We start from the raw sequence: 21,788 nt of genomic DNA on the forward strand, positions 1-21,788 counted from the left end.
GAACAGGTAATCATTAAGTGATCTATCCCATTGCCCATTCCCAGCTTCTGGCAAACAGATTAGGGACACCATCCCTGCCCATCCTGGCTAATAAATTAATGGAGGATTGGTCCATCAATGGCTATCTAGTTCTTATTTGAACTCTGTTCTAGTCTTGGCCATTACAACATCTGGCAAAGAGTTCCACAGGTTGACTGTGGGTTGTGTGAAGAAATACTTCCTTTTGTTTGATTTAAACATGCAGCCTATTAATTTAATTTGGTTCTTGCTTTCCAAGAATTGGCTCCTTGACCATCTTAAAATAAATGGATCACTGTCCCTTGCAACTCCATAAAATAAGGTTTCCTTCTAATAACTAAAACAAGAATAGATTGTTATACCATATGCATTACTGTAGTATCTGAATAGGTACTCTGCTCCCTATAGTTATGTAAACCTTTATACAATCCTGCAGCCTGCTATTAATCATGGCCTTAAAATGCAGCTCAACTCTGGAAAAATGATGACTTAAAATGTATTTTTATAGATCTGCTGACTTTAATGATGAGAGTAAAATTTTTAACTATTTAAGTCTGTTTAGTATTGCAGAGTCCATCCAGCTTTGACCGTGAACTGGCTTTTATTCTGACTCATGCATCAATTGTTAAATAAGTTCCAAATAAAGAGAAAATGCTGCTGTGTGTTACACCTAAGAAATACTATGGAACTCAAGGGATAGCATGCAACTTGGACAGACAGTATGAAATTGGATAGGTATAATATAAATTTGGCTTGCAGAATTTTTTACAGGTAGCAGTACTGCCTGAACCAGAAAGAGCATAACTTGACTTTTCAGATCCCAAGTGGAGTTTTCAGTATTTAAATGTAAAGAGCAAGCTTATGCCCCAAACTTTGAGTGGCCCATAATTTTTGCAGTTCTATGCTGGAGAAAGACTATTTGAACAGGAAGACTCTGCTCAGCAAGAGGAACTATTAACAGAGAGCTCTGAAGCTGACATGTTATGTTCTATTCCAAAAACTTCCTTAGAGTATCCTTGTAGGCTTTAGATTCCAAAAGTTGACTGTGGTACTTCACCATTGTTAAACAAAGACAACTATCAGGGGCTGCTGCTTCCTGACATAGAAGCAAGATCTAAAAGTTACATTGGTTGTGTTGCCCCCTTTCTCTGCCATTTTAATTTACAACATGATTTGAGTAGTCATATCACAAACAGACATTTGAATGCAGGAGTTTCAGGCTTTTCCATTTCTTCTATAGCAGTTTGAATTGAATTTGGGAGTTGAGGGGGATACCTTCCAAGTTAGAATTATCTGAGTTTAAGGTCTGGCATTTCAAAACCTATACAGGCCTAGTAGGAAGGACTATACACTACAAGAAATCAGATTCTCAGCCACAGAATGACATATAGTTTCATTTTCTATCCTTGAATACTTCTGGGATTAGCTTTTCAAGTCATTGCTGATACCTGTTGCCAGGTCAAAAGACAAACCCTGGACCTGTAAAAGGGATAAAAGGAATCCTTACAGGACTGCTCCTATAAGTGCACTTCAAATAGATGGAAAGGTGCAGATATAATTATGGCACCCAATGTCTTACTATACTACTGCTTGCTATTTTCTCAAAGAAGGAAACATACCCAAGTTGCATGGAAGAAGATGGCATCAAAGATTTCAGTTTTAAGGGATGCTGCTGTTCATGAAATGAGAAAAGAGAATTCACCAGAACATCCATCAGTCCTTGGTCAGTATATTGAATGGTGTAGAATTAACAATTTAATCCCCCTTTTCCTATTTGTAGATATAGGGATTGAATTTATGTTCTAAATAACTTGTGTATATACTAGGACTGTCAAGTAATTACAAAAATTGTGATTAATCATGCTGTTAAACAATACTTAAATATTTTTGGATGCTTTCTACATTTTCAAATATATTGATTTCAGTTACAACAGAATAAAAAGTGTACAGTGCTCACTGTAGGTTCAAATATCCGATTTATAAAGATATCTACAGCACTCAGCCCAAGGTCTGAGAATCTGAACTGCCATCCAAAATCTGAGAGGGACAAGGGGTGGAGCATGCTTTAAGAAGTCTTAAAAGAGCAACAGTCAGATGCAGAAACTACAGAACCCAAACGACCAAAAAAGAAAATCAACCTTCTACTGGTGGTATCTGACTCAGATGATGAAAATGAACGTGTCGGTCCGCCCTGCTTTGGATCATTATCAAGCAGAATCCATCATCAGCATGGACGCATGTCCTCTGGAATGGTGGTTGAAGCATGAAGAGACACGAATCTTTAGCGCATCTGGCGCATAAATATCTTGCGACACTGCTACAACAGTGCCATGTGAACACCTGTTCTCACTTTCAGGTGACATTGTAAACAAGAAGCGGGTAGCATTATCTCCTGCAAATTGTAAGCAAACTTGTTTGAGCAATTTGGCTGAAGTAGGACTGAGTGGACTTGTAGGCTCTAAAGTTTTACATTGTTTTATTTTTGAATGCATTTATTTTTTGGTACATATTTCTACATTTGTAAGTTCAACTTTCATGATAAAGAGATTGCACTACTTTACTTGTATTAGGTGAACTGAAAAATACTATTTCTTTTATCATTTTTACAGTGCAAATATTTGTAATAAAAAATATAAAGTGAGCACTGTATACTTTGTATTCTGTGTTGTAACAGAAATCAATATAATTGAAAATGTAGAAAAGCGTCCAAAATATTTAATAAATTTCAATTGGTATTCTATTGTTTAACAGTGCAATTAATGACAATTTTTTGAAGTTAATCGCATGAGTTAACTGCGATTAATCGACAGCCCTATTATATACATATGATGTGCCGTTTGGGAAAATGGGAACTTAGGCCAGAGCTGCTACAGCATTAAATGTTCAAAAAAAAAACGGTTTTAAATTCAAGTTTCAAAATTTAGTTCTTAATCCCCTCTTGCATTAAAACACAATAAAAGTTTGATTTATTCATTAAAATAGATACACCATGTTTTAGCCAAAGTTTTTACAAACTTTTTCTATTTATCTAAAGTACTACATTTTTGTTCCCTGATGAAGGGGTAGTAACTGACATTAACTTTGCTCGAAAGAGCTGAGTGCTTAAGCAAGTGTGTAGAGCCAACAACTGGACAGCCTAGTCAGCACTTAGATCTTCCACGACAAGCAACAGTTGGTTTATTTTTTAAACTAGTCTCAGTAAATTCCAGGGAACAGTATTTACCTACTCTGTCCGAATTCTGTCAGTGGGATACATCTCAACTACTAATTCTAAAGGGTTAAGGAAGCAAATGCTTCCTGAAAATGTAGGCCAGAGGTCCACATTAGAGCCTTCCTAGTAACACAGCTTAAATGTCTGGACAGAACGGAGGATAATGTACTGTTTTATCTTGTCTCCTCCTCCCTCCCCCCCTGCAAAAAAATAAATTCCAATCCAACTACAAGGTTTAAATCTGATTTAATGTTCTACAGTGCTAAGCGTACAACGTATCAAAACTAATGCAGACATATCCAGACAACCGTAATACAGCTTGGAGGCTCAGATTCAGAAAGATCAAAAGGTAGCATTTTTAATTAAAATGGAACAAGGTTTAGGAACACAAACAGGTAAAAACAATTAAAGACTTGAAGTTGATGTAAAGAATTGGTTCCCACAGCAGTAGTAGTGTAAGTAGTAATCTGAAATTTCATCTGAGAGAGAGAGAGAGAGAATTTGTTTTAAAACAAACAGTTTAATGTATTATATTGTATAAAGGGATGAGGAGTTCTAAGCTTTACTCCACTGTTTACTATTCCCCTCCCTTTTAAGGATAACCATGAGCATTTATAAGATAACTTTAAATAACTAAACTCCTATCTAGCTTAAATTTCTAAATAAATTATAAACAAACATACCAGCATCGTTGTCTTTCTAGCTCAATATTTTTCATCACATGGTAATCCTGGAGTGGCTTCTTTTCAGATCCCAGCTTTTCGGGTAGGTCTTCTACCTCCCCATGGCAACAATATTTTTAAAATTAAAACAGACATTCACTTTTTGCCACAAGGAGGATTTCTGATGGAATGCCAAAAGCAAAAAGGAGTTGTCATAGTTCAAACTGAAGTCAAACGAAATCTCAACTTCTCTTTAAAAAAAGTTGAGTTTCCTCTTGATTGTGATCGGATTGTTCTGTAAAAATCTCACTTACTTTGGCACATTTAAAAACAAAAAATACACATGCACACAACTGATTAGTTGCATTTGCCTTGAATTACCTGAAACATGATACATATTAAGTATCAATCTGTTCTTAGTTTACCTAGTCTTTGAGAAGGACTTTGAGAATAAACATTTTGTTTATTCATTAGAGCAATATTTTTCAAAATAGCTTATTTAGTTTACTGCACAGCAAAAGGTATTTTAAACACAACCTGACACTGTTTCTGAAGACTCAACATGCAATAGCAAACAAATCAATGCTGACAATATTTTCATGTTAGCATGCTCAAACAAGGTTCAACAAAATATGTAACCAATTTTCCTGAAGTATTCCCAGAGATTTTTTTTGTTGTATTTTTGAAATAGCATTATTTTAGTGTTTTATCTTTACTGAGGATTGTCATAACAGTGTGGCATTTTACCAAGCATCCAGTGTACCAAAAGAAATTTAGTGATGTTACATGAATATAAACATACTTCAGCAATGCAAGAATGGTAAATTAAGTTTGGGTGTTCTACTGTTATTAAGTCTCAGACTTACTCATAGCCACATACTTATCACCATTCAAAATATATGTATAATTAGCAAAGAGATTTAGGTAAACTTTATTTCAGAGTGGCTACATTTTCTTAAATGGAAACAGCTTCTGCTGCCACTAAGAGTGAACAGCAAAGGTTTTGCTGAAGGGTATACAGTTTAACAGTAACCACCACTGCATTTTAACAAAACTTTAAGCAGCAACCAGGTCCCTGATGATATGTCTACACTGCAGCTGGGAGTGTGCCTACCAGCCAAGGGTAGAGAGACACGCTAGATCTATTTGAACCAGAGTGCTAAAAATAGCATACCTGGGTGGCTAAAGCCTGTACTGCAACAGTCTACTCTGCTATTTTTAGTGCACTAGCTCAAGCAGAGCTAGCTTGTGTCAGTCTACGTGAACTGGGAGGCATGCTCTCAGCTGCAGCATAGCCATAACCTGTGAGTCTAAAGAAATTGAATTGTAAGCTCCCAGGTTCCTCGATTAGAGTGACATCACAGCTATGGTAAATATAAGTTAAGAACTATTTCAATCTAAGCCCTATATTCTGCCTTTGGAAGCTTACACAAGGCACCTACTGACTTCAGTGGGAATGCCATGTGTGCATCAAATTTAACCCTCGGTTACATTCTTACGGTGTTCCTGTGGGCTGGAATTTTTCTACTCTCAGTCAACTGGTGGATGTTTCTGGAATGTTCAGAAAAAGTCATCTGAGCTGTTCTTAAATTTTTCAACAATATGAAATGTATGTCCCTTTTAAAAAATGAAGATTCTTGTTTGGTTTGTTTTGATTTTTTTAATACCCTGTCGATTTGCGCTCGTCATGGACTGAATCCTCAGTAAAAATTAGTATCTGATGTTTAAAGAAACTTAGTGTGGCAAAAGGAAAAAAAAAGAAAAGAAAAAACCAAACCTGTACTGCTAGCATTAACGGACAGTTAAGTATTATGGATTTCAATTCTTATGCTTTGTATAGTCGAGTCAGTACTTATTTGAATCGCATTCTTCAAATTCATCAAAAGCACTAGTCCTTGATGACTTTTTGCTAGAATAAACCCACACCATAGGCTGTGATAGTACAACTAGAGCTTCATTGATGGACCCTTGCAAGGGTCCACACAAGCAGATCCGATGCCTGTGGCCCCTGTCTTGTAATCATTCTTCACTACATAGTACACAATGTATAAACTTCAAATCCTCTCTCAAGGTTACAATCCATTGTGTAAACCTCACTCTTAACCAGCCCATTATATTTGGTAAAAAGGAGACTGCCTCATATCACTGAAAACAAGGAATTTGTGTTTTAATCAGAGGCTTGTGAACAGATTAGTTTCAAAGTGGTTCAGATCTTTTAGGATATTCTGTGCTGATTTACATCCTGTGTTACCCTACAGAAGTCAATGATTGCAATGGATTGGAACCTGGCCCACTGATTACATTAGGCACTCAGATACCAGAATGAGTACTACAGAAATACCTACAGACAAGCTGTATAATATTCAGTAGTGCAGTTGTATAATGAAATCTGGACTTAATGCAATGTTTATTTTAAAGCCTGTATGAATTTTAAATATTGATTTTCTATCTTCTAGTACCAAAAACCACAACTGAATAGTAAGATGATAAAACAAGTTCATTATACAGTATATTCCGAAGCTGTACAAGTGATTTGTGTTAAACTTTACTCCTACAGCATTATGTTTAATTTTATCCAAAGAACTACTGTATATTTAATGGTCAACATATCACTGAGCAGTCTTCTTTGAGAGATTTGTACAATTACTAAGTTTAAATAATTTCAAAACATTAGTAAGAAATACATTTGAAACATTAAGTTATTTGAAATCTGCTCAGGCTAAATCAGCATAACTTAATCACATGCTCCTTGGGAAGCCAACATGTACTCTTTAAATTAATATTATAGACTAAATGCTGCTGTCATCTAGTAAGTGCTTTCCTTGTTATTTAATGTATTGTGTTTATCATTTAGATGCCTGCTTTATAATTCAGTTTTGTACACAGTACCAGTCACCAACTCCTGCAAGCAGCTATTTTCCATTGAAAGCCCCAAATCCTATCTCCTGCACAAAAACATTCCCAAGGTTACAGCTTACTGCATCTCATTAGTTACTCTTACAGGTTACCACTTTTCGTCTACCCTTCTTCCACTGCAGCAAGTTTCCCAGGCCCTGCACACCAGTATTCTACGCATACCTTAACCTTGGATGTGTACATATGCCTAACAGTAAAGGTTAAATGACAACAATACTTAACAGATTTTCTTTACATAGATTTGTTAAACTTGTATGTCTTGACTTAATTACATAAATTAAGTTTTGAGGAAGCTAGTTATTGTAAATATTAACATCTAGTTACAATCATTGGCCTATATGCATCTTAATGAGCTGATATGCCCTTTGGAGCAGCTGCCTGAAGAAAGTAAGGCCCAGATTCTCAAAAGGTGTACTTAACTTTATGTACTTTATGTACTTAACACCTACTGATTTCGCTGGAAGTTAGTGAATAAATATCTTTGTGCATCTGGGTACAAGTAACTTTGCTTTTACTGAACTACTTTAACACATCAGGGTCCTAAGTTTATTCCCACTTAAGTTAACGGAAAGACTCCCATTGACTTTAATAGGACTTGCATAGGGCCCCAGGTCAGGATCTCTTCTTGAGGGTGAATATAAAGTCACATTCTTCTGGGAGTGCTAGCTCTGAACTCATGGGAGAGGGCGGAAGAAAAGTTCATAAACGTTTAAATAAAAAAAAAAGTCTACCTGTTTCCACAGTTTCAGTCTCAATTTCTTGTTCCTCTGCTACATCTTGCATCAGGTAAGTTTCATCATCATAAACCAGGACTTGAGCAGCATAACCCTGTTCTAATCTCGCACTAGGAACTGGTTCCACAATCACTGCTGGGTATTCGGAGACTGGCTTATTTTCCTATAGGGAGAGAAAAAGCCTTAAATATTGAACCACCAAATCTAAACTAATGCCTTCCCCTTCTTCTCTATTGTTTTTTATATATTTTGTGGAATACCAATACAAAATATTTGTAAAAAGTTTTTTTTGTGGGAGTTAAGGTAAAACTTTTAAAACAAAATTAAAAATAAAAGGACCTATCATGAAATAAGAGATACTACCAAATCATATCAGGATTTAAATATAAAGCAAGCTAAAAGCAGAGTTTTAAAATATTTGTAATGTGAGAATAAATTTATTTTCCATGAGAATGTTGGCAAAGAGTGTTACGTTTTCCAGTAAAAAAAATCAGATCTGAGAAGTAATTATCTCTCTCCACACCCAAAGAATTTACATGAATCAGTTTTAGACACAATATTTCCTTTCTGGTAATGTACCTGTTACACCACACATATGTCTTTGGCCCCTGCCAACACATATTCGCATGCTTAGCTTTAAGCATCTGAGTGGTCACAATGAAGTCACCTGAACTACTCAGATGTTCAGAGGCAGGCACATATAGAAGTGTTACATACTTAAATCCTGAACCTACAAACATACTTAATGAGCCAAATTCTTCTTAGTGGTGGTGCACAGGTACAACTGAGTGGAAAATCTGATTAATTATGAACACTATACCCAAATTTATTGCAAGCCATATGACAGTAACATACCTCGTTGCTTAACAATACAAGATATGATGATTTAAAAAGTCTTTGGAGCTGGCTAATTTTAAAAGCCTCTGGTCTGCTCTCTTTATATTATACAAATATCTAGACATATCAAATTGGAACCCTTGTTTAAACTTTTAAAAATGCATTTTATATACAATTCTGTAGTATGGCAGACAGTACAACTCTCCATTTCTTCTCTGCGATAAGAAGATATCTAATAAAGGATACTTTTAAAATTGACTAATATCCTGCTCTCTTCAGCAACTTCTAACCTATTTTACAAAGCAAGTTTATAGTAACGCTTGTTTTTTACATACACAGTGATATGAAGTTTGTAGGCAAATAAGTTCTATACAGATTTCTAACCTCCTGATTTTCTACTCCACTGTTGTCAAATTCCAGGCCAGAACCTCCACTGTCAACCACTGCTGATGTCATGGTGCATTCCCTGAAGGATCTTTGAAAGTTGTTAGTGATCCCAAAGACAGTAATGCTGAAAACCTAAGGTACCAGAGGCTTAAATTCTGTATCCAAGTAGCATGTATCCAGGTTTTTTGTACTGCTAATCAGAGATGCTGAAAAACAAAACAATTTGAGAGAAAGGTATAAAAAAAGGAAAACGCAAGTTTTGTAAATTCTCAGTTTTGCATTGTTTAAATTTACATTCAGTGCCTTTAAATTGTTACTACTCTCTTCATCAAGAGAACACCAGGGAGCACTCTAGTTCAGACACAATGCACTGACCTTGATAGTTCTACAACACTCTGAACAAGTAGTCATTTACCATCACAAAACAGTATTTCCATACCAGCTTTTAATGCTGAAGGAATAAAGTTTAACTTTTAGTTCCCTGCAATTGACATCAATAGTTTTACATTTACCTTAACTGTTCACTGTCACTATCTACTGATTTTCTGTCCTTAACACAATGGAAACATTCTCTCCGGAGTCCTTGAAAACCAGAGGTTCAATTCTTTTGGGACTACATGCATGCATCCAATCAAATATAGTTTTAGAAAGTTAATTTACTGGACATGTAAGAGTTAGAAAAATCATATTAAATATTTGTTCTATTACTTTTTTTCTTTACTGTTTCCCAATACAAAGGAAGACATTGTAAGGTGAACTGATTTTGTAGAAAATGTTACGATTTTGTTGCATGATTTTGGGAAGGGACCAAATAATCCTATTGCTCTGGAAAGTTTTAAGAGATGATTTGTGACTTCAGTAAATATTGTGGTCCAAATCCTCTGGTTTGGCTAACCTATGCTGAGCATAAATCAAGATGAACAAAGGTGGTTTGAAGACTTTTTTACAGTCCCTGGATTCTGAGGCACCCAGGTGCTGATCCACTTCTCAGTGCAAGGTAGAATAGCATTCAGGCTACTTATTTTATGATGTGCCAGCTGCCAATAGCATCTACTAGCAATTCCTCCATGCCAGGGGCTGCAAGGAGGAATGACTCTGCTCCACCTGGGAATTCTCTTATGCAGCTGGAATCCTCCAGTGGGTGGAGCCACTGGATTTAGTGCTGTTTTGTATTACCCAAGTGATACAAAGAAGCTCTATCACTCCATAGAGCTGGGTCTAGTGTGTGTGTGTGTTTCCCTTAAATTATTGTGATATCAATAATCAAACCCTTACTAAATACATAAACAAAATTCTCTGACATGGGAAGAACACAGACTGCCTGGTTAGGAAAATGGATCTTACCAAGTCACCAAGCATTTAATCTCTCACAGAAGACACATCTGACAGCATTAAAAATACGGAATTACCAACTCCCTCCATTTATTAATTTCAGTACAACATTTTAAAAGATTAGTAGTGAGCAATTACGGGAATTAAAGATAGGTACGGAACATTGTATTCAGGTGCAATTACATCTCAAATGGAGGATGAGAATTTTTTTTTAAGTGTCTCTGAAGAAGTGAATATATTAAAAGTAGGATTCAGCGGTCCTTTGACATGGATTGCATCAATTTTTGAGTATTTAAGGTTATGCCTACATGGAGGATTTGCTCACTCTACTGTTGTTGCTCTAGATCAGTGGTTCTTAAACTTTTGTACTGGTGACCCCTTTCACCTAGTGCGACCCCCACCCTTATAAATTAAAAACAGTTATTTATATTTAACATCATTATAAATGCTGGAGGCAAAGCAGGGTTTAGGGTGGAGGCTGAGAGCTTGCGACCCCCCAGGTAATAACCTCGTGACCCCGAGGGGTCCCGACTCCCAGTTTGAGAACCCCTGCCCTACAGCCAATGCATCTGCAGAGATCCCTAGCAACAGCAGAAGCACTAGTCTCAACTGGCCAGAATTTTTAGAACTGTGTCACCTAACTAGGCTCAGAGAGGGTCTAGATAACAACAGAAGTAAAGACACCAAAGAGTGGGTCTACATAAGTGGAGCACTGGTTTGCCTCATTAATAGTCACCAAGTACTGATATGGAAGAGAGGCAAATATATAACAAATGAGCGCCCAGATAGTTATTTGAGATACTCAACAGGAAGACAGATATCTCAATTTTTAAAAAAAATGTTTCCAATTTTGCAAACTTTATCAGGGCAGGTTTTTTGGTTCTGGGCTTTTTTTAAAAAAAAAATCTATATACAGCTATGTATTTCTCACTGATAGATATCAGAGACTAGTCCCTATCTGTGAAAAAAATAAGCTACACAAATGCAGTGCTCAAACAGGTGTATAATACTCAACACCTAATAAAGTACGAAAGAAGAAATATACTAACTTCTACTAACAACATTGTTTGGCTTTAATACAGTTAAATACTAAATTACTTCTAAACATAAATTAATGCATTAGCCTTAACATATGTTTCCACGAAATCAAAGTTTAAGGCCAGAAGGGACCATCAGATCATCGGACCTTCTGTATATCATAGGCCACCAACACCACCTGCACATTAAACCAAACAACTAAAATGAGACCAAAGTACTAGAGCTCACAGGAGACTACACTATTAACTGACCAGCTCTATTTTATTTTCTGTGCCCCATCTGCTATAAGAGGAAACAGTTCTACTTTAGAATTTGTTCTTAATCAGTCCTGTAACAAAGAAAGTTTCATATCTCAGTTATACAGTCAATAATATCAAATTCATACAGGTATGAGAATGTATAACCTTCATTTTTGTAAATTTCTTTAATCAAAATTGAGATTAGAACTTTGTTTCTGAAGAACTGCTATCTTAAAATATTCTTATAAATGTTACTATTGTTCATATCCAGTCTTCCCAAAGGAGAAATAATCTGTATTCATAAACACTGTGTTTGCAGGGTTGGTTTATTGCTTCAAGATGCAAGCTTTTGCTGTTTATTTAGATTTACATATATTCTTTTCTACCACTTTGAACTCAAACACAAAAATTCAAATCTGGTCTCTACTGCTAGTAATAGCGCAGAAAGCACAAATTCTTAGGTACTTGAGATGCGTGGCATGGACTTGTTCTGAGCTCAATTACCTTGTAAGTAACTCCATTAAAATCAGTGCCCTGTAGGGGAGATCAAAATCTGGCCTAAGGTCTTAGACTTTATTCCACTTTCAGTATAATGCCATCCATACAAAAACCCAATACAGTCACACAACAAAGTTAGTTCTGCAAAGACAACAGACAGAACTACAATATAGGCCAGAGCCTGTAAGGTGCTGAACACCTTGGTACGAGCTGCTGATAGATCCTCAACACCATTGGGATGGGACCCTATATCATATCATATATATTAGTACACTAAGCAAGACTGTGCTATTGATTTTGCTCCATTTTCATGGAGCAGAGTGTAAATACTTCACCACACCTGGATTAAAAAAAAAATTGAGAACTTATTCTGATGTCAGTGTTCTGAGCAATTAATCTTAACTGAAAACTAAATAATAGAAAATTCTTTCTGGAATAAGAATTCTTCATGTTCTTCAGTAACTGATGTAATTATTATGGCAACAAAATAATTACAGCATAGAGAAATATTCCAACACAGGATAACAGCAATATTTCAGTTGTTTAAAAAAAAAAAAGTATTTTTTCTTAAACGGACAGTGAACTTGAAGAAAAAACATGCCTAAAAATTTTTCACCTACTGTAGTAACAATACCCACTATTACTGTAATTTTTAAAAATTTTCAAGGTTTGATTTGTACATTTGACGGCACATTGTGCATAGTCAGTTTTACTGATTCCCTGGATAGTCAGTCTTTCCTTTTGCGAAGAAGACGTGAGCCTCCAACACACAAACAGTATCCACTGAGGCCATGCACATCTCTTCACCACCCAGGTTCTGTGAATATAAAAAGTGCCATGTCCTCACCTGTCTTTCAGCTCCTTCACTATTCAGAAATCCTTATCTGAACGTTTTGAAAAACTGGCCAAAGTGGATCCATTAACGCAGTCTTCTAGGAGAGCTACATTTACTAGGTAAACAACCATTTTTAACATTTCTAGAATTTCCTGTATGGATCCACACTTGGGAGATTAATAAGCAATAGCGACCCTCAAGGAGGGATCTGAGTTTTAAATTGATTGATCTGGGCATCATATCAAAAAGCCAAATTGAGGAAGTAATGCCATGTAAAGGTATATACAGAGCGCCAAGTAGCAACTTTGCATATTTCAAATGACACATGCATCATGAAGACATGTCATAAATCTAGTTATCTGTATTAATTTAGTGCCTAGAAATCCCAGTCATGGACCAAAACCCCAGTGCTGACAGTACTGTAATTCCCCACAGGTGACTGAACAGCTGCCAAGTTCTAGCAATCAAGAATACACATTTGGACAATGTACATTGAGATACTGCCCCTAGTCTTTTCCTTCTATGACACAAGTAGTCTGGGGCACTTCTAGATTGGTTTGGTCCTATTTAAATAACTAGGGCCCTTCTTAAGATGCACCTCACCTGGCTGTCAATGAGGTGAGGGAAGAGGAGGATAAACGGCAATGGCCTGAGTGTTATGGTCTCTGGTTTCTATCTCAATGAGAAATTCAGGGGGAAGATACAGGACCACCTTATTCTTATTGAACACAGTGTACACAGAAATCACTCATCAGGCCCTGGATCTCACTAGCCCTTTGCTGGGTTAATTTATAGGTATGATGAATGCCATCTTGAGAGAGACAGCAGGGAGAATAGTGAATGAACAGTCAGGTTGATAGACAGATCTGACTGTTTTAAATCAAGTAGAGAGACCAAAATTAAGAGAATACAGGACTGTTGCATATCTATCCATTTCTCAGATGGCCTGATGAAGATTTTTTCCATTTCATTAAGACAAATTTTCTTGTAGAACACTTCTTGCTTTTCAATAGAATTTTTGGACCTCAACAGAACACTCAATCTAGTGACCCCACCAATTCAAAAACTAAACTGTCAGCCTGCAACTATGGCTCCAAGAACAGAATCTCATTCCAACCCTGAGATAAAAGATCTGGTAGACTGGGAAGCAGGACTTAAGGTTCCAATATGAGTTCCACAAAGTTAGAGAACTCAGACCATCAAGCCCAGGACAGGGATATTAACAGCATAGACTGCCCTGTTTGGCTTTCTGATTAATAAGGGTCAGAGGGAATGTGCAGGGCAATTTTTGTCCTCCACCTAGGAGAAAGGCACCTATCTGACATACTGGATCCTGCCTATCCCTGAAACAAAGATGGGGGGATTTTGGTATTTTTCCTAGCTGGCTTACAGATCTAGTTGAGGCCCGGCCCCATTTACAGAACATGCAACAAACAACTAATTTCTGACAACTCATCCCCTGGATTACAATTTCTGCTCTTGATGGAGAGCTATCAAGGTGATCAGATAGTCATTATTTCCCTCCCAAATCTAAATCATTGGGGATGGCTGCTAATAAAGACCCTAGAGTCAGATGTGGGTAAAAGTACTCAAAACTTTGCCTTCTTTGAGACAGGAGGCAATAAAGAGCCCACACATTCCATCGCCTCTATTACTGACCACTCAGTCTGAGACTGCTATGGAGATGCCAAATTGGGAACACAAAATTAAAGGGTAGGTTGTTTTCTTATAATGATTCTCAATCTTTTCAATCCCAAGACCACCCCGAGACCCTCCTCATCTAGCCAGAACTCCACTTCCTATTTAATAATATGGGGAAAGCAGCGTGATTGCAAAGCCCTAACACCTGTTCAAAACTCCAAGGCTGAGAACCCCTGCTTTAAAGGATAGGCATCTACATAGAGGAGAATTCTGCCTATTCCTTTTTCGAGATCAGCCCCCTGGCTCTCATTCCCGAAGACTGAGAAGGTCACAAAAGCCAAACAAGGCCAAAGGCCCATGGCTCCATAAGAAAAAGGTGGTGCAGAAGGTTTATAAGAGTCCAGAGAACCTCTAGAGATACAGTTCAGACAGGGGAAATGCTGGTACAGGATAAAAATTGTGTTGAATTCAGACACAGTGCAGCCAGAAAGATAAGGCAAAGCCTAATTACTCAGGTGTGTGCGCCAAAGCCTAAAGTGGAGTAAAAAGGGGAAAATCAATGCTAGAGTCTCTGGAGGAGGAAGATGACAAAACCACTGTAACTAGTATCAGCAAAGGCACAACCGGCATCAGCTCCCCAGTCTTCCTGGTTTACAGAGTATCAGCAACACTGAAGCTCCCAGAGCCCTTGGAATCAAGAATACTAACACTGAGGGAGCAACAATGAGGCATCACACTTCCTTGGTAACATAAAGCAGCTAGGAGAATGACTTGGTACCATGCCTTCTGTGACCGGTAAGTAGGAATGGGGAGGGAAGAAACACCTGTTACAAGAGCCGTCCCTTGGGTAGGGCAAATCGGGGAGACCGCTCCAGGCCCCGCGCTTTGGGGGACCCCGCCAGCCAGTGCAATTGGCTGGTGTGGTCAGTCCCAGAAGAGACGAATCCGTCACTTCTGCCCCAGGCCCCACACCCCCATAGGGATGGCCCTGCCTGTCCCACTGTACCTCTTCAGCTTCTCCCTCTTGTCATGAAATGCTGAGTCTAGATGTCAAGAAACTGAGTTGGTGTTGCAAGCCTATTTAGCTGGGCTCAACATCAAGGAGCTCCTGACACTGACCTTTACACTCCTCATAGACAAAGGCGAGACTGTGATCTTTGTTACTTTTGGTGATTGAAAAAACACTTCTGGCAAGGAGATGAGTCTTCCGAGACTAAGGGCTACTTGTCACAGATGGTGTCAGATGCTAAGGGTACGTCTACACTACGGGATTATTCCGAATTTACATAAACCGGTTTAACAAAACAGATTGTATAAAATCGAGTGTGCGCGGCCACACTAAACACATTAAATCGGTGGTGTGCGTCCACGGTCCGAGGCTAGCGTCGATTTCTGGAGCATTGCACTGTGGGTAGCTATTCCGTAGCTATCCCATAGTTCCCGCAGCCTCCCCCGCCCCTTTGAATTTCCGGGTTGAGATCCCAGTGCCTGATGCGGCAAAAATCATTGTCGCGGGTGGTTCTGGGTAAATGTCGTCAGTCACTCCTTCCGCTGGGAAAGCAACGGCAGACAAGCATTTCATGCCTTTTTTCCCTGGATTGCCCTGGAAGATGCCATAGCATGGCAATCATGGAGCCTGTTTCGCCTTTTGTGACTGTCACCGTATGTGTACTAGATGCCGCTCACAGAGGCGATTCAGCAGCGCTACACAGCAGCATGCTTTTGCTTTTGCATGATAGCAGAGATGGTTATCAGCCATATTGTACCATCTACCAGGAAAAATTAGGGCCAGGCGCCCTTGATCGACCTAACAGATGCTAGTCAGCATGGTTACCAGTCCTTTTGCACTGCCCCATGTGCCAATAGGCTGATGATGAGGACGGATACCAGTCGTTTTGTACCATCAGCCATCCATAGCGTGGGGGGAGCAAGGATGTTGGTGTTGAGTGCTGCAGCATCGCGTCTATCTGCAGCATTCAGTAAAGATAGGGTGACATGTAAAAGAGTCAAGACAGGATTGTTTTCCCTTTCACTTCTGGGGGTAGGTGGGGGTGTGCGTAAATTGCCTAGCTATGCCCTGACCCACCGCGGACACTGTTTTTGACCCTAGAAGCATTTGGAGCTCAGCCAAGAATGCAAATGCTTTTCAGAGACTGCAGGAACTGTGGGATAGCTTGAGTCCTCCAGTCCATGAGCGTCCATTTGATTCTTTGGCTTTCCGTTACGCTTGTCACGCAGCAGTGAGCTGAGTCCCTGCTATGGCATCTGTCTGGAGATATTTAAAAAATGATTTTGAGCGCTGATAGAACAGATTTGCCTGCCCTTACAGCGATCACGTCCGCATCGTCCATGCGGGAGCTCTTTCTTTATTTTGATTTTTAACTGCATCACCACCCGTGCTGATCGGAGCTCCACGCTGGGCAAACAGGAAATATTCAAAAGTTCGCGGGGCTTTTCCTGTCTACCTGGCCACTGCATCCGAGTTCAGATTGCTGTCCAGAGCGGTCAGTAGTGCACTGTGGGATACCGCCCGGAGGCCAATACCGTCGATCTGCGGCCACACTAACCCCAATCCAATATGGTAATACCGATATTAGTGCTACTCCTCTCGTTAGGGAGGAGTACAGAAACCGGTTTAAAGAGCCCTTTATATCGATATAAAGGGCCTCTTAGTGTGGACGGGTGTGGCGTTAAATCGGTTTTACGCTCCTAAAACCGGTTTAAACGCGTAGTGTAGACCAGGCTTCAGTAGCAGTCAGTCAACTAGGCCTATCTAGATATATTTATGGCCCACATCACTATAGTATCCGAGCATCTATCCACAGGAATTTGAGACAGCCCTAATAATCTTTTGAATACTGTTGGAGAAGATGAGAAATTTAGCAAGTCTAAACACTAGTCTTCTCCCAGTCACTGAAGGCAACAAATTATCAGTGACCAACATCACCAGGTCACATAAAGCCCAAGGCTTTCAGACTATCCTGGTAGCCATGATTCTGCTTGGCAACAGACAACTAACAAGGCCTAATTAGCCCAACAGAGCAGAAAAACAGAAGAAAATGGAGACTAAGAGGGATGGACCCTGAATGACACAGGTACTTCAAAACTGGGTTGTTGGGTTTAAAAACAAAAACAAACCACACAATCTAGACAAAAGCAGTGCTTAGAAGGGCAGAAAAGGAACAGCAGCAGCAACAAATAAATTAAACAAGGGAAGCTTTAAGGATACTGAGATGTGCTCAGACATCTGCTCCTGCAGGAGACTGAAGGAACTTAGGGTAATTGAAACATTAACCTCTTTTATACCCAGAGTGTGGGAGATAGATTTTGATAGGTGCCCACATGGATGAAGTCAGCAGCAATGTACTATACTACTTTTCAAAACAGCAGCAAAGCCTTCTACAGATGCAATAGAACGGATGGGGCAGTCAGCTAGGAAACTAAATTACCAGTAGTTACAAATTCAGGCCCAAATCCTGCACAGTGATCCACTAATCCAGAATCCTGGAAGAGTCTCTTTACCTGTAACAGGATTTCACATCAGCACAGGGGCCCAATTTAACAAATATAGTGGCTTCTGTATCTCAGCAAATTTTCACTATTACTCTCTGCTAGACCTATAATTAAAGTACTTATGTGAGATTTTTCCCCAGATGATATTCAAACCTTGGTTTAAAAAAAAAAAGGCATTTGCAGATGAAAATTTGAATCATTGTTACTTCTTGTCATTTGCTGTGAAACTCAGAGAGTCATTACCCAGAAAGAGAAGATTAAGGGTATGTCTTCACTACCAACGTTAAAGCACTGCCTTTAACATGACTGTGTAGTCATGTCATGCTTTAAAAAAAAAAAAAAAAAAAAAACACACACACACACCCTCAAGAGAGGAGTGGCTCCCAGCGCTGGTACACTGTCTACACTACCTACACTTTACAGCACTGAAACTTGCATCACTCAGGGGGGTGTTTTTCACACCTCTGAGCAAGAAAGTTTCAGCAATGTAAAGTGGCAGTGTAGACAAGGCCTTAGATTCAGGCACAGATCTTCAGTTACAGTTGCTGAGCACCCACCACTGCTTAAGTAGGGGATGCAATGGTGGTCTTTGCAGTCCCCGGTCCAAGGCCATCTGTCCGCTGGGTTGTTCCCTCGGTGAATTCAGAACAGCCCAATGAGTTGCCAAATTATACCAGTTACCAGTTCCAACTTGCTAATACAAGCACTAATAATCACCAAGGCAAAAAATCCTGGCCACATCCCCCACACCAGAAGCTCTATATCACCAATGGATCCCTCTGCATTGGGGTAATCTTTCTGTGGCCAGTTACATAGGAACTGCCATACTGGATCAGACTACCAGTCTGTCTCATCTAGTACTTATCACCAACAGTGGCAAGTACTAGCACCTTCAGAGGAAGATGCAGGAAACCCTGTAGTGTAGGCAGAGTTTCCTCCAAAATCTCAGTAGTTAGAGACCATCTCAAGCCATGAGGGTTTCTATCCCCTGTATATTTGGTCAGTATTTACCATTATCGCTGGGTATTTTTGTTATCCATACCAATGACTAATCTCTATCTGAATCCTGCTAAACTCTTGGCCTCCATTATGTTGTGTGGCAGCAAGTTCCACAGGTTAATTGTGTATTGTGTGAAGTTATTTCCTTTTAACTGTTTTGAGTTTGACACTTTTCAATTTCATTGAATGTCCCCTAGTTCTTACTTTCTTAGATAGATCTGAAGCTTTGATTCTTTTCTACCCTATTCATTATTTTGTATGTTTTATGTCCCTCATACCTCATCTCTAAGGTAAATAATCCCAATCTTTTCAATTTCTTTTCATGAGAGTTTTTCCATGCATTGACTAAAATTTTCTCTGACCCCCCACTTCAGCAATATCCTTTTATACTGATCTTAGAGTTGTTTTGGCACACGCAGTGTGGTACAAAATGGCCATATCATAGCATTTAGGCCTATATTGCTTAGAGCAAAAGAAACAAGCTTTGAAACAACATTCTAATAATCAAGTGTTTTCTGCATTTCAGATTTTCATATACCAGAATATCTACATTTGTGTCTGAATCCTCATTTCATGCCCTTTGTCTTGACTAATTATGATATCAACATAGAACTTTGACACTATGTGTGCATCAAGAAATACCTAATAACTGTAGGTCTGATGTTATGATCCAAATTTATTGTAGCACTGATAGTGGAAATACTAAAATTAAGTTCTGAATAACACTCAGCATACATTTTAAAAGTTGACTGTTAGATGGCACAACAAGGCCATAATACAGTATATCCTCTGGAAGCAAGTAGTATTCCACAAAAATTAGGATCTTTAGACTACTTTAAAAAGTTGTTGCTGCTGCTCTTCCATGTTAAAGGGGTAAAATAGTTAAATAGTATTTGTGGAGGACATGGCAGTGACTAGTCCTAGGGAGGGACTAGGAAAGAGGAAATGAGGAATTAAATTATTTTAATAAAAACTTTAAAGGGGCTAGTAAGTAAAAACAAATACAAAATTGATAGATTTTAATATATTTTACAAAATATTAATATTCAGTTATATATAAGCAAGAGTTCAAAAAGATCATAAATGGACAATCTTAGAAATGAGCCATGATAGTTTAAAAACAACAATTAATCTTACAATAAGAGAAAAAGATTAGGAAAGGGATGGTGGCAGAAAATAAATATTTTTTTTTAAAGTAAACTTGAGTAATGGCTACCAGCTAACCAGCCATCACAGGGCAAGCTAAGGCTGCCATCTTACTTGGCCCATCATACGTAAACAGGAGAACATTTCTATAATATTTTTCTAATACCCCTTCAAGTTACTATACAGACGTGTAGATGTTCATATTTATCAATCTGAAGTTCTACTTCTGGACTAGCAAGTAACATGAAGAAACATAGAATAGGTATTTTCATGAAAGTAGAAAACTAAACACACAAAGATTCCTGAGGCTATGTTTATACTGACAGCTAAAGAGAACTGCCATCATGCCTGGCTGGGAATCTCCCCTCCCATTCCAGGATCTGAGCCCTCTGGTGATGACTCCCTAACATTTCTGTGTTTAGTAGGTCATCTAAACGACAGGACGGGAATCCCCATGAACAGCACCACCATAAAACCAAGCAAGACACATCAAAGAGCTAGAGCAGCACAGGACCTAAATCACAGGGAAAAACACAGACCGATGGTCTCAGTTACTGCGCTCCTACCCTGGAAAACATTCGTGTGTGGATTGCAGGCTGATTCACGCCGCTGTTCTCAACAGAGGTGAAAAACATGTCCAAGCCACCAGCTCCTCCGCCCAGCACGCACACACTCACTGTTCAAAAACTGACTCCCAGAACTAGTAAGACGCAATCCACAGCTACTCACAGCCACGAAGAAAGGCAAATGTGATTATCAAAGCCCCTGCCTGGGTGACGCTTCCCCGAGGAGTTACACGCAACGCCGAGCGGGGAAGGGGGCGAGTAAATACACATGAAACTGAAAGTGCAGGCTCCTGCGGGGGAGGGGGTGGTGTTGGTGTAACGCCGACAGCTCATTCGCCAAGGACCGATTCAAACTGCTCCATTTCAGTCCGCTCGGCTGCAAAGCAACACGATGGCCCCAGTCAACCCCAGCACGGAGCGGGCAGGCTGTTGCCTTGCAGATCGCCCCTGCTCTCCGGAGACGTCTCCCTCAAGCCTGTTTATTTGCACAGCACCAAAGTGCGTGAGTGAGAGCGGAGCAAGCCCCCCCGCCCCCGGCTGACAGCCCTGCCGCGGGGGTAAATACCTACAGCACCTGCCCCCAGGACAGGCGCCCGTCGCGGGGGGGTTACCGAAGTCTCAGGATAAACACCGGCGGGGCGAAGCCAGCCCCGGCACCACCCCACACACACACACCCCCCCCCGGGGAGGGCGAGCCACCAGCCCAGCCCCGCTGGAGAGGGCCACGGAGAGACCGCGCCGGGAACCGGCTGGGCTCAGCCAGACACCAATCGGCCACCTGAGCCGGCCCCTCCATCCGCTCGCTCCGGCCCGCCACGCAGAGCGGGGGAGAAGGACCCGCCCGCACCCAGGCCGGACTCACCCCCGAGCCGCTGCTGCCAGGTCGCTGTCGCCAGAAGAGCGGAGCGGAGGTGGCAGGGTCCGGCCCCCTGGCGCACACGGGGAGGAGGCGGCAGCAACACCCCTGCTCGCCTGCCGTGCCCGTGTGTCAGGGGCTGGCGTCGCGTCACCCGCTCTCCCCTAGGCCGAGAGCCCGCAGCCGCCCGGAGACTGGGAGCCGGGGCCTCCCCAGCAGTAGCAGCCGCCCCGGGGGGTGGGAGGGGGCTTGGCCAGTGTAACAGCAGAATCTGCCCTGCCTCAGAACGTGCCCCTTTCCCTTCTGCACATGCTCGCGCCCCGCACGGGGCCCCAGCGGGCATGCGCGCAGCCTCCGCAC

The 21,788-nt window shown here is 40.2% G+C and overlaps 1 protein-coding gene across 3 annotated transcripts in view; it reads right to left on the reverse strand.

Moving 5' to 3' along the window:
* Nucleotides 1-21,719, reverse strand: part of ELF2 (E74 like ETS transcription factor 2) — a 60,372-nt gene extending 38,653 nt beyond the window's left edge. Inside the window, exons 1-3 of one of the 3 annotated variants that reach the window (XM_045019153.1) lie at nucleotides 21,435-21,719; nucleotides 8,763-8,971; nucleotides 7,539-7,704 (exon numbers count right to left, since the gene is read on the reverse strand). In XM_045019153.1, coding sequence (XP_044875088.1) covers nucleotides 7,539-7,704; nucleotides 8,763-8,834 — 238 coding nt within the window. In that variant the 5' untranslated portion in view covers nucleotides 8,835-8,971; nucleotides 21,435-21,719. Of the gene's footprint in view, nucleotides 1-7,538; nucleotides 7,705-8,762; nucleotides 8,972-20,572; nucleotides 20,712-20,735; nucleotides 20,838-21,434 lie in introns of those variants that run through there. The other 2 variants (XM_045019154.1, XM_045019155.1) reach the window with 2 other exon arrangements.
* Nucleotides 21,720-21,788: the final 69 nt, after the last annotated feature.

The sequence above is a fragment of the Mauremys mutica genome, chromosome 5 (assembly GCF_020497125.1).
Source record: "Mauremys mutica isolate MM-2020 ecotype Southern chromosome 5, ASM2049712v1, whole genome shotgun sequence".
Classification (NCBI taxonomy): Eukaryota; Metazoa; Chordata; order Testudines; family Geoemydidae; genus Mauremys; species Mauremys mutica.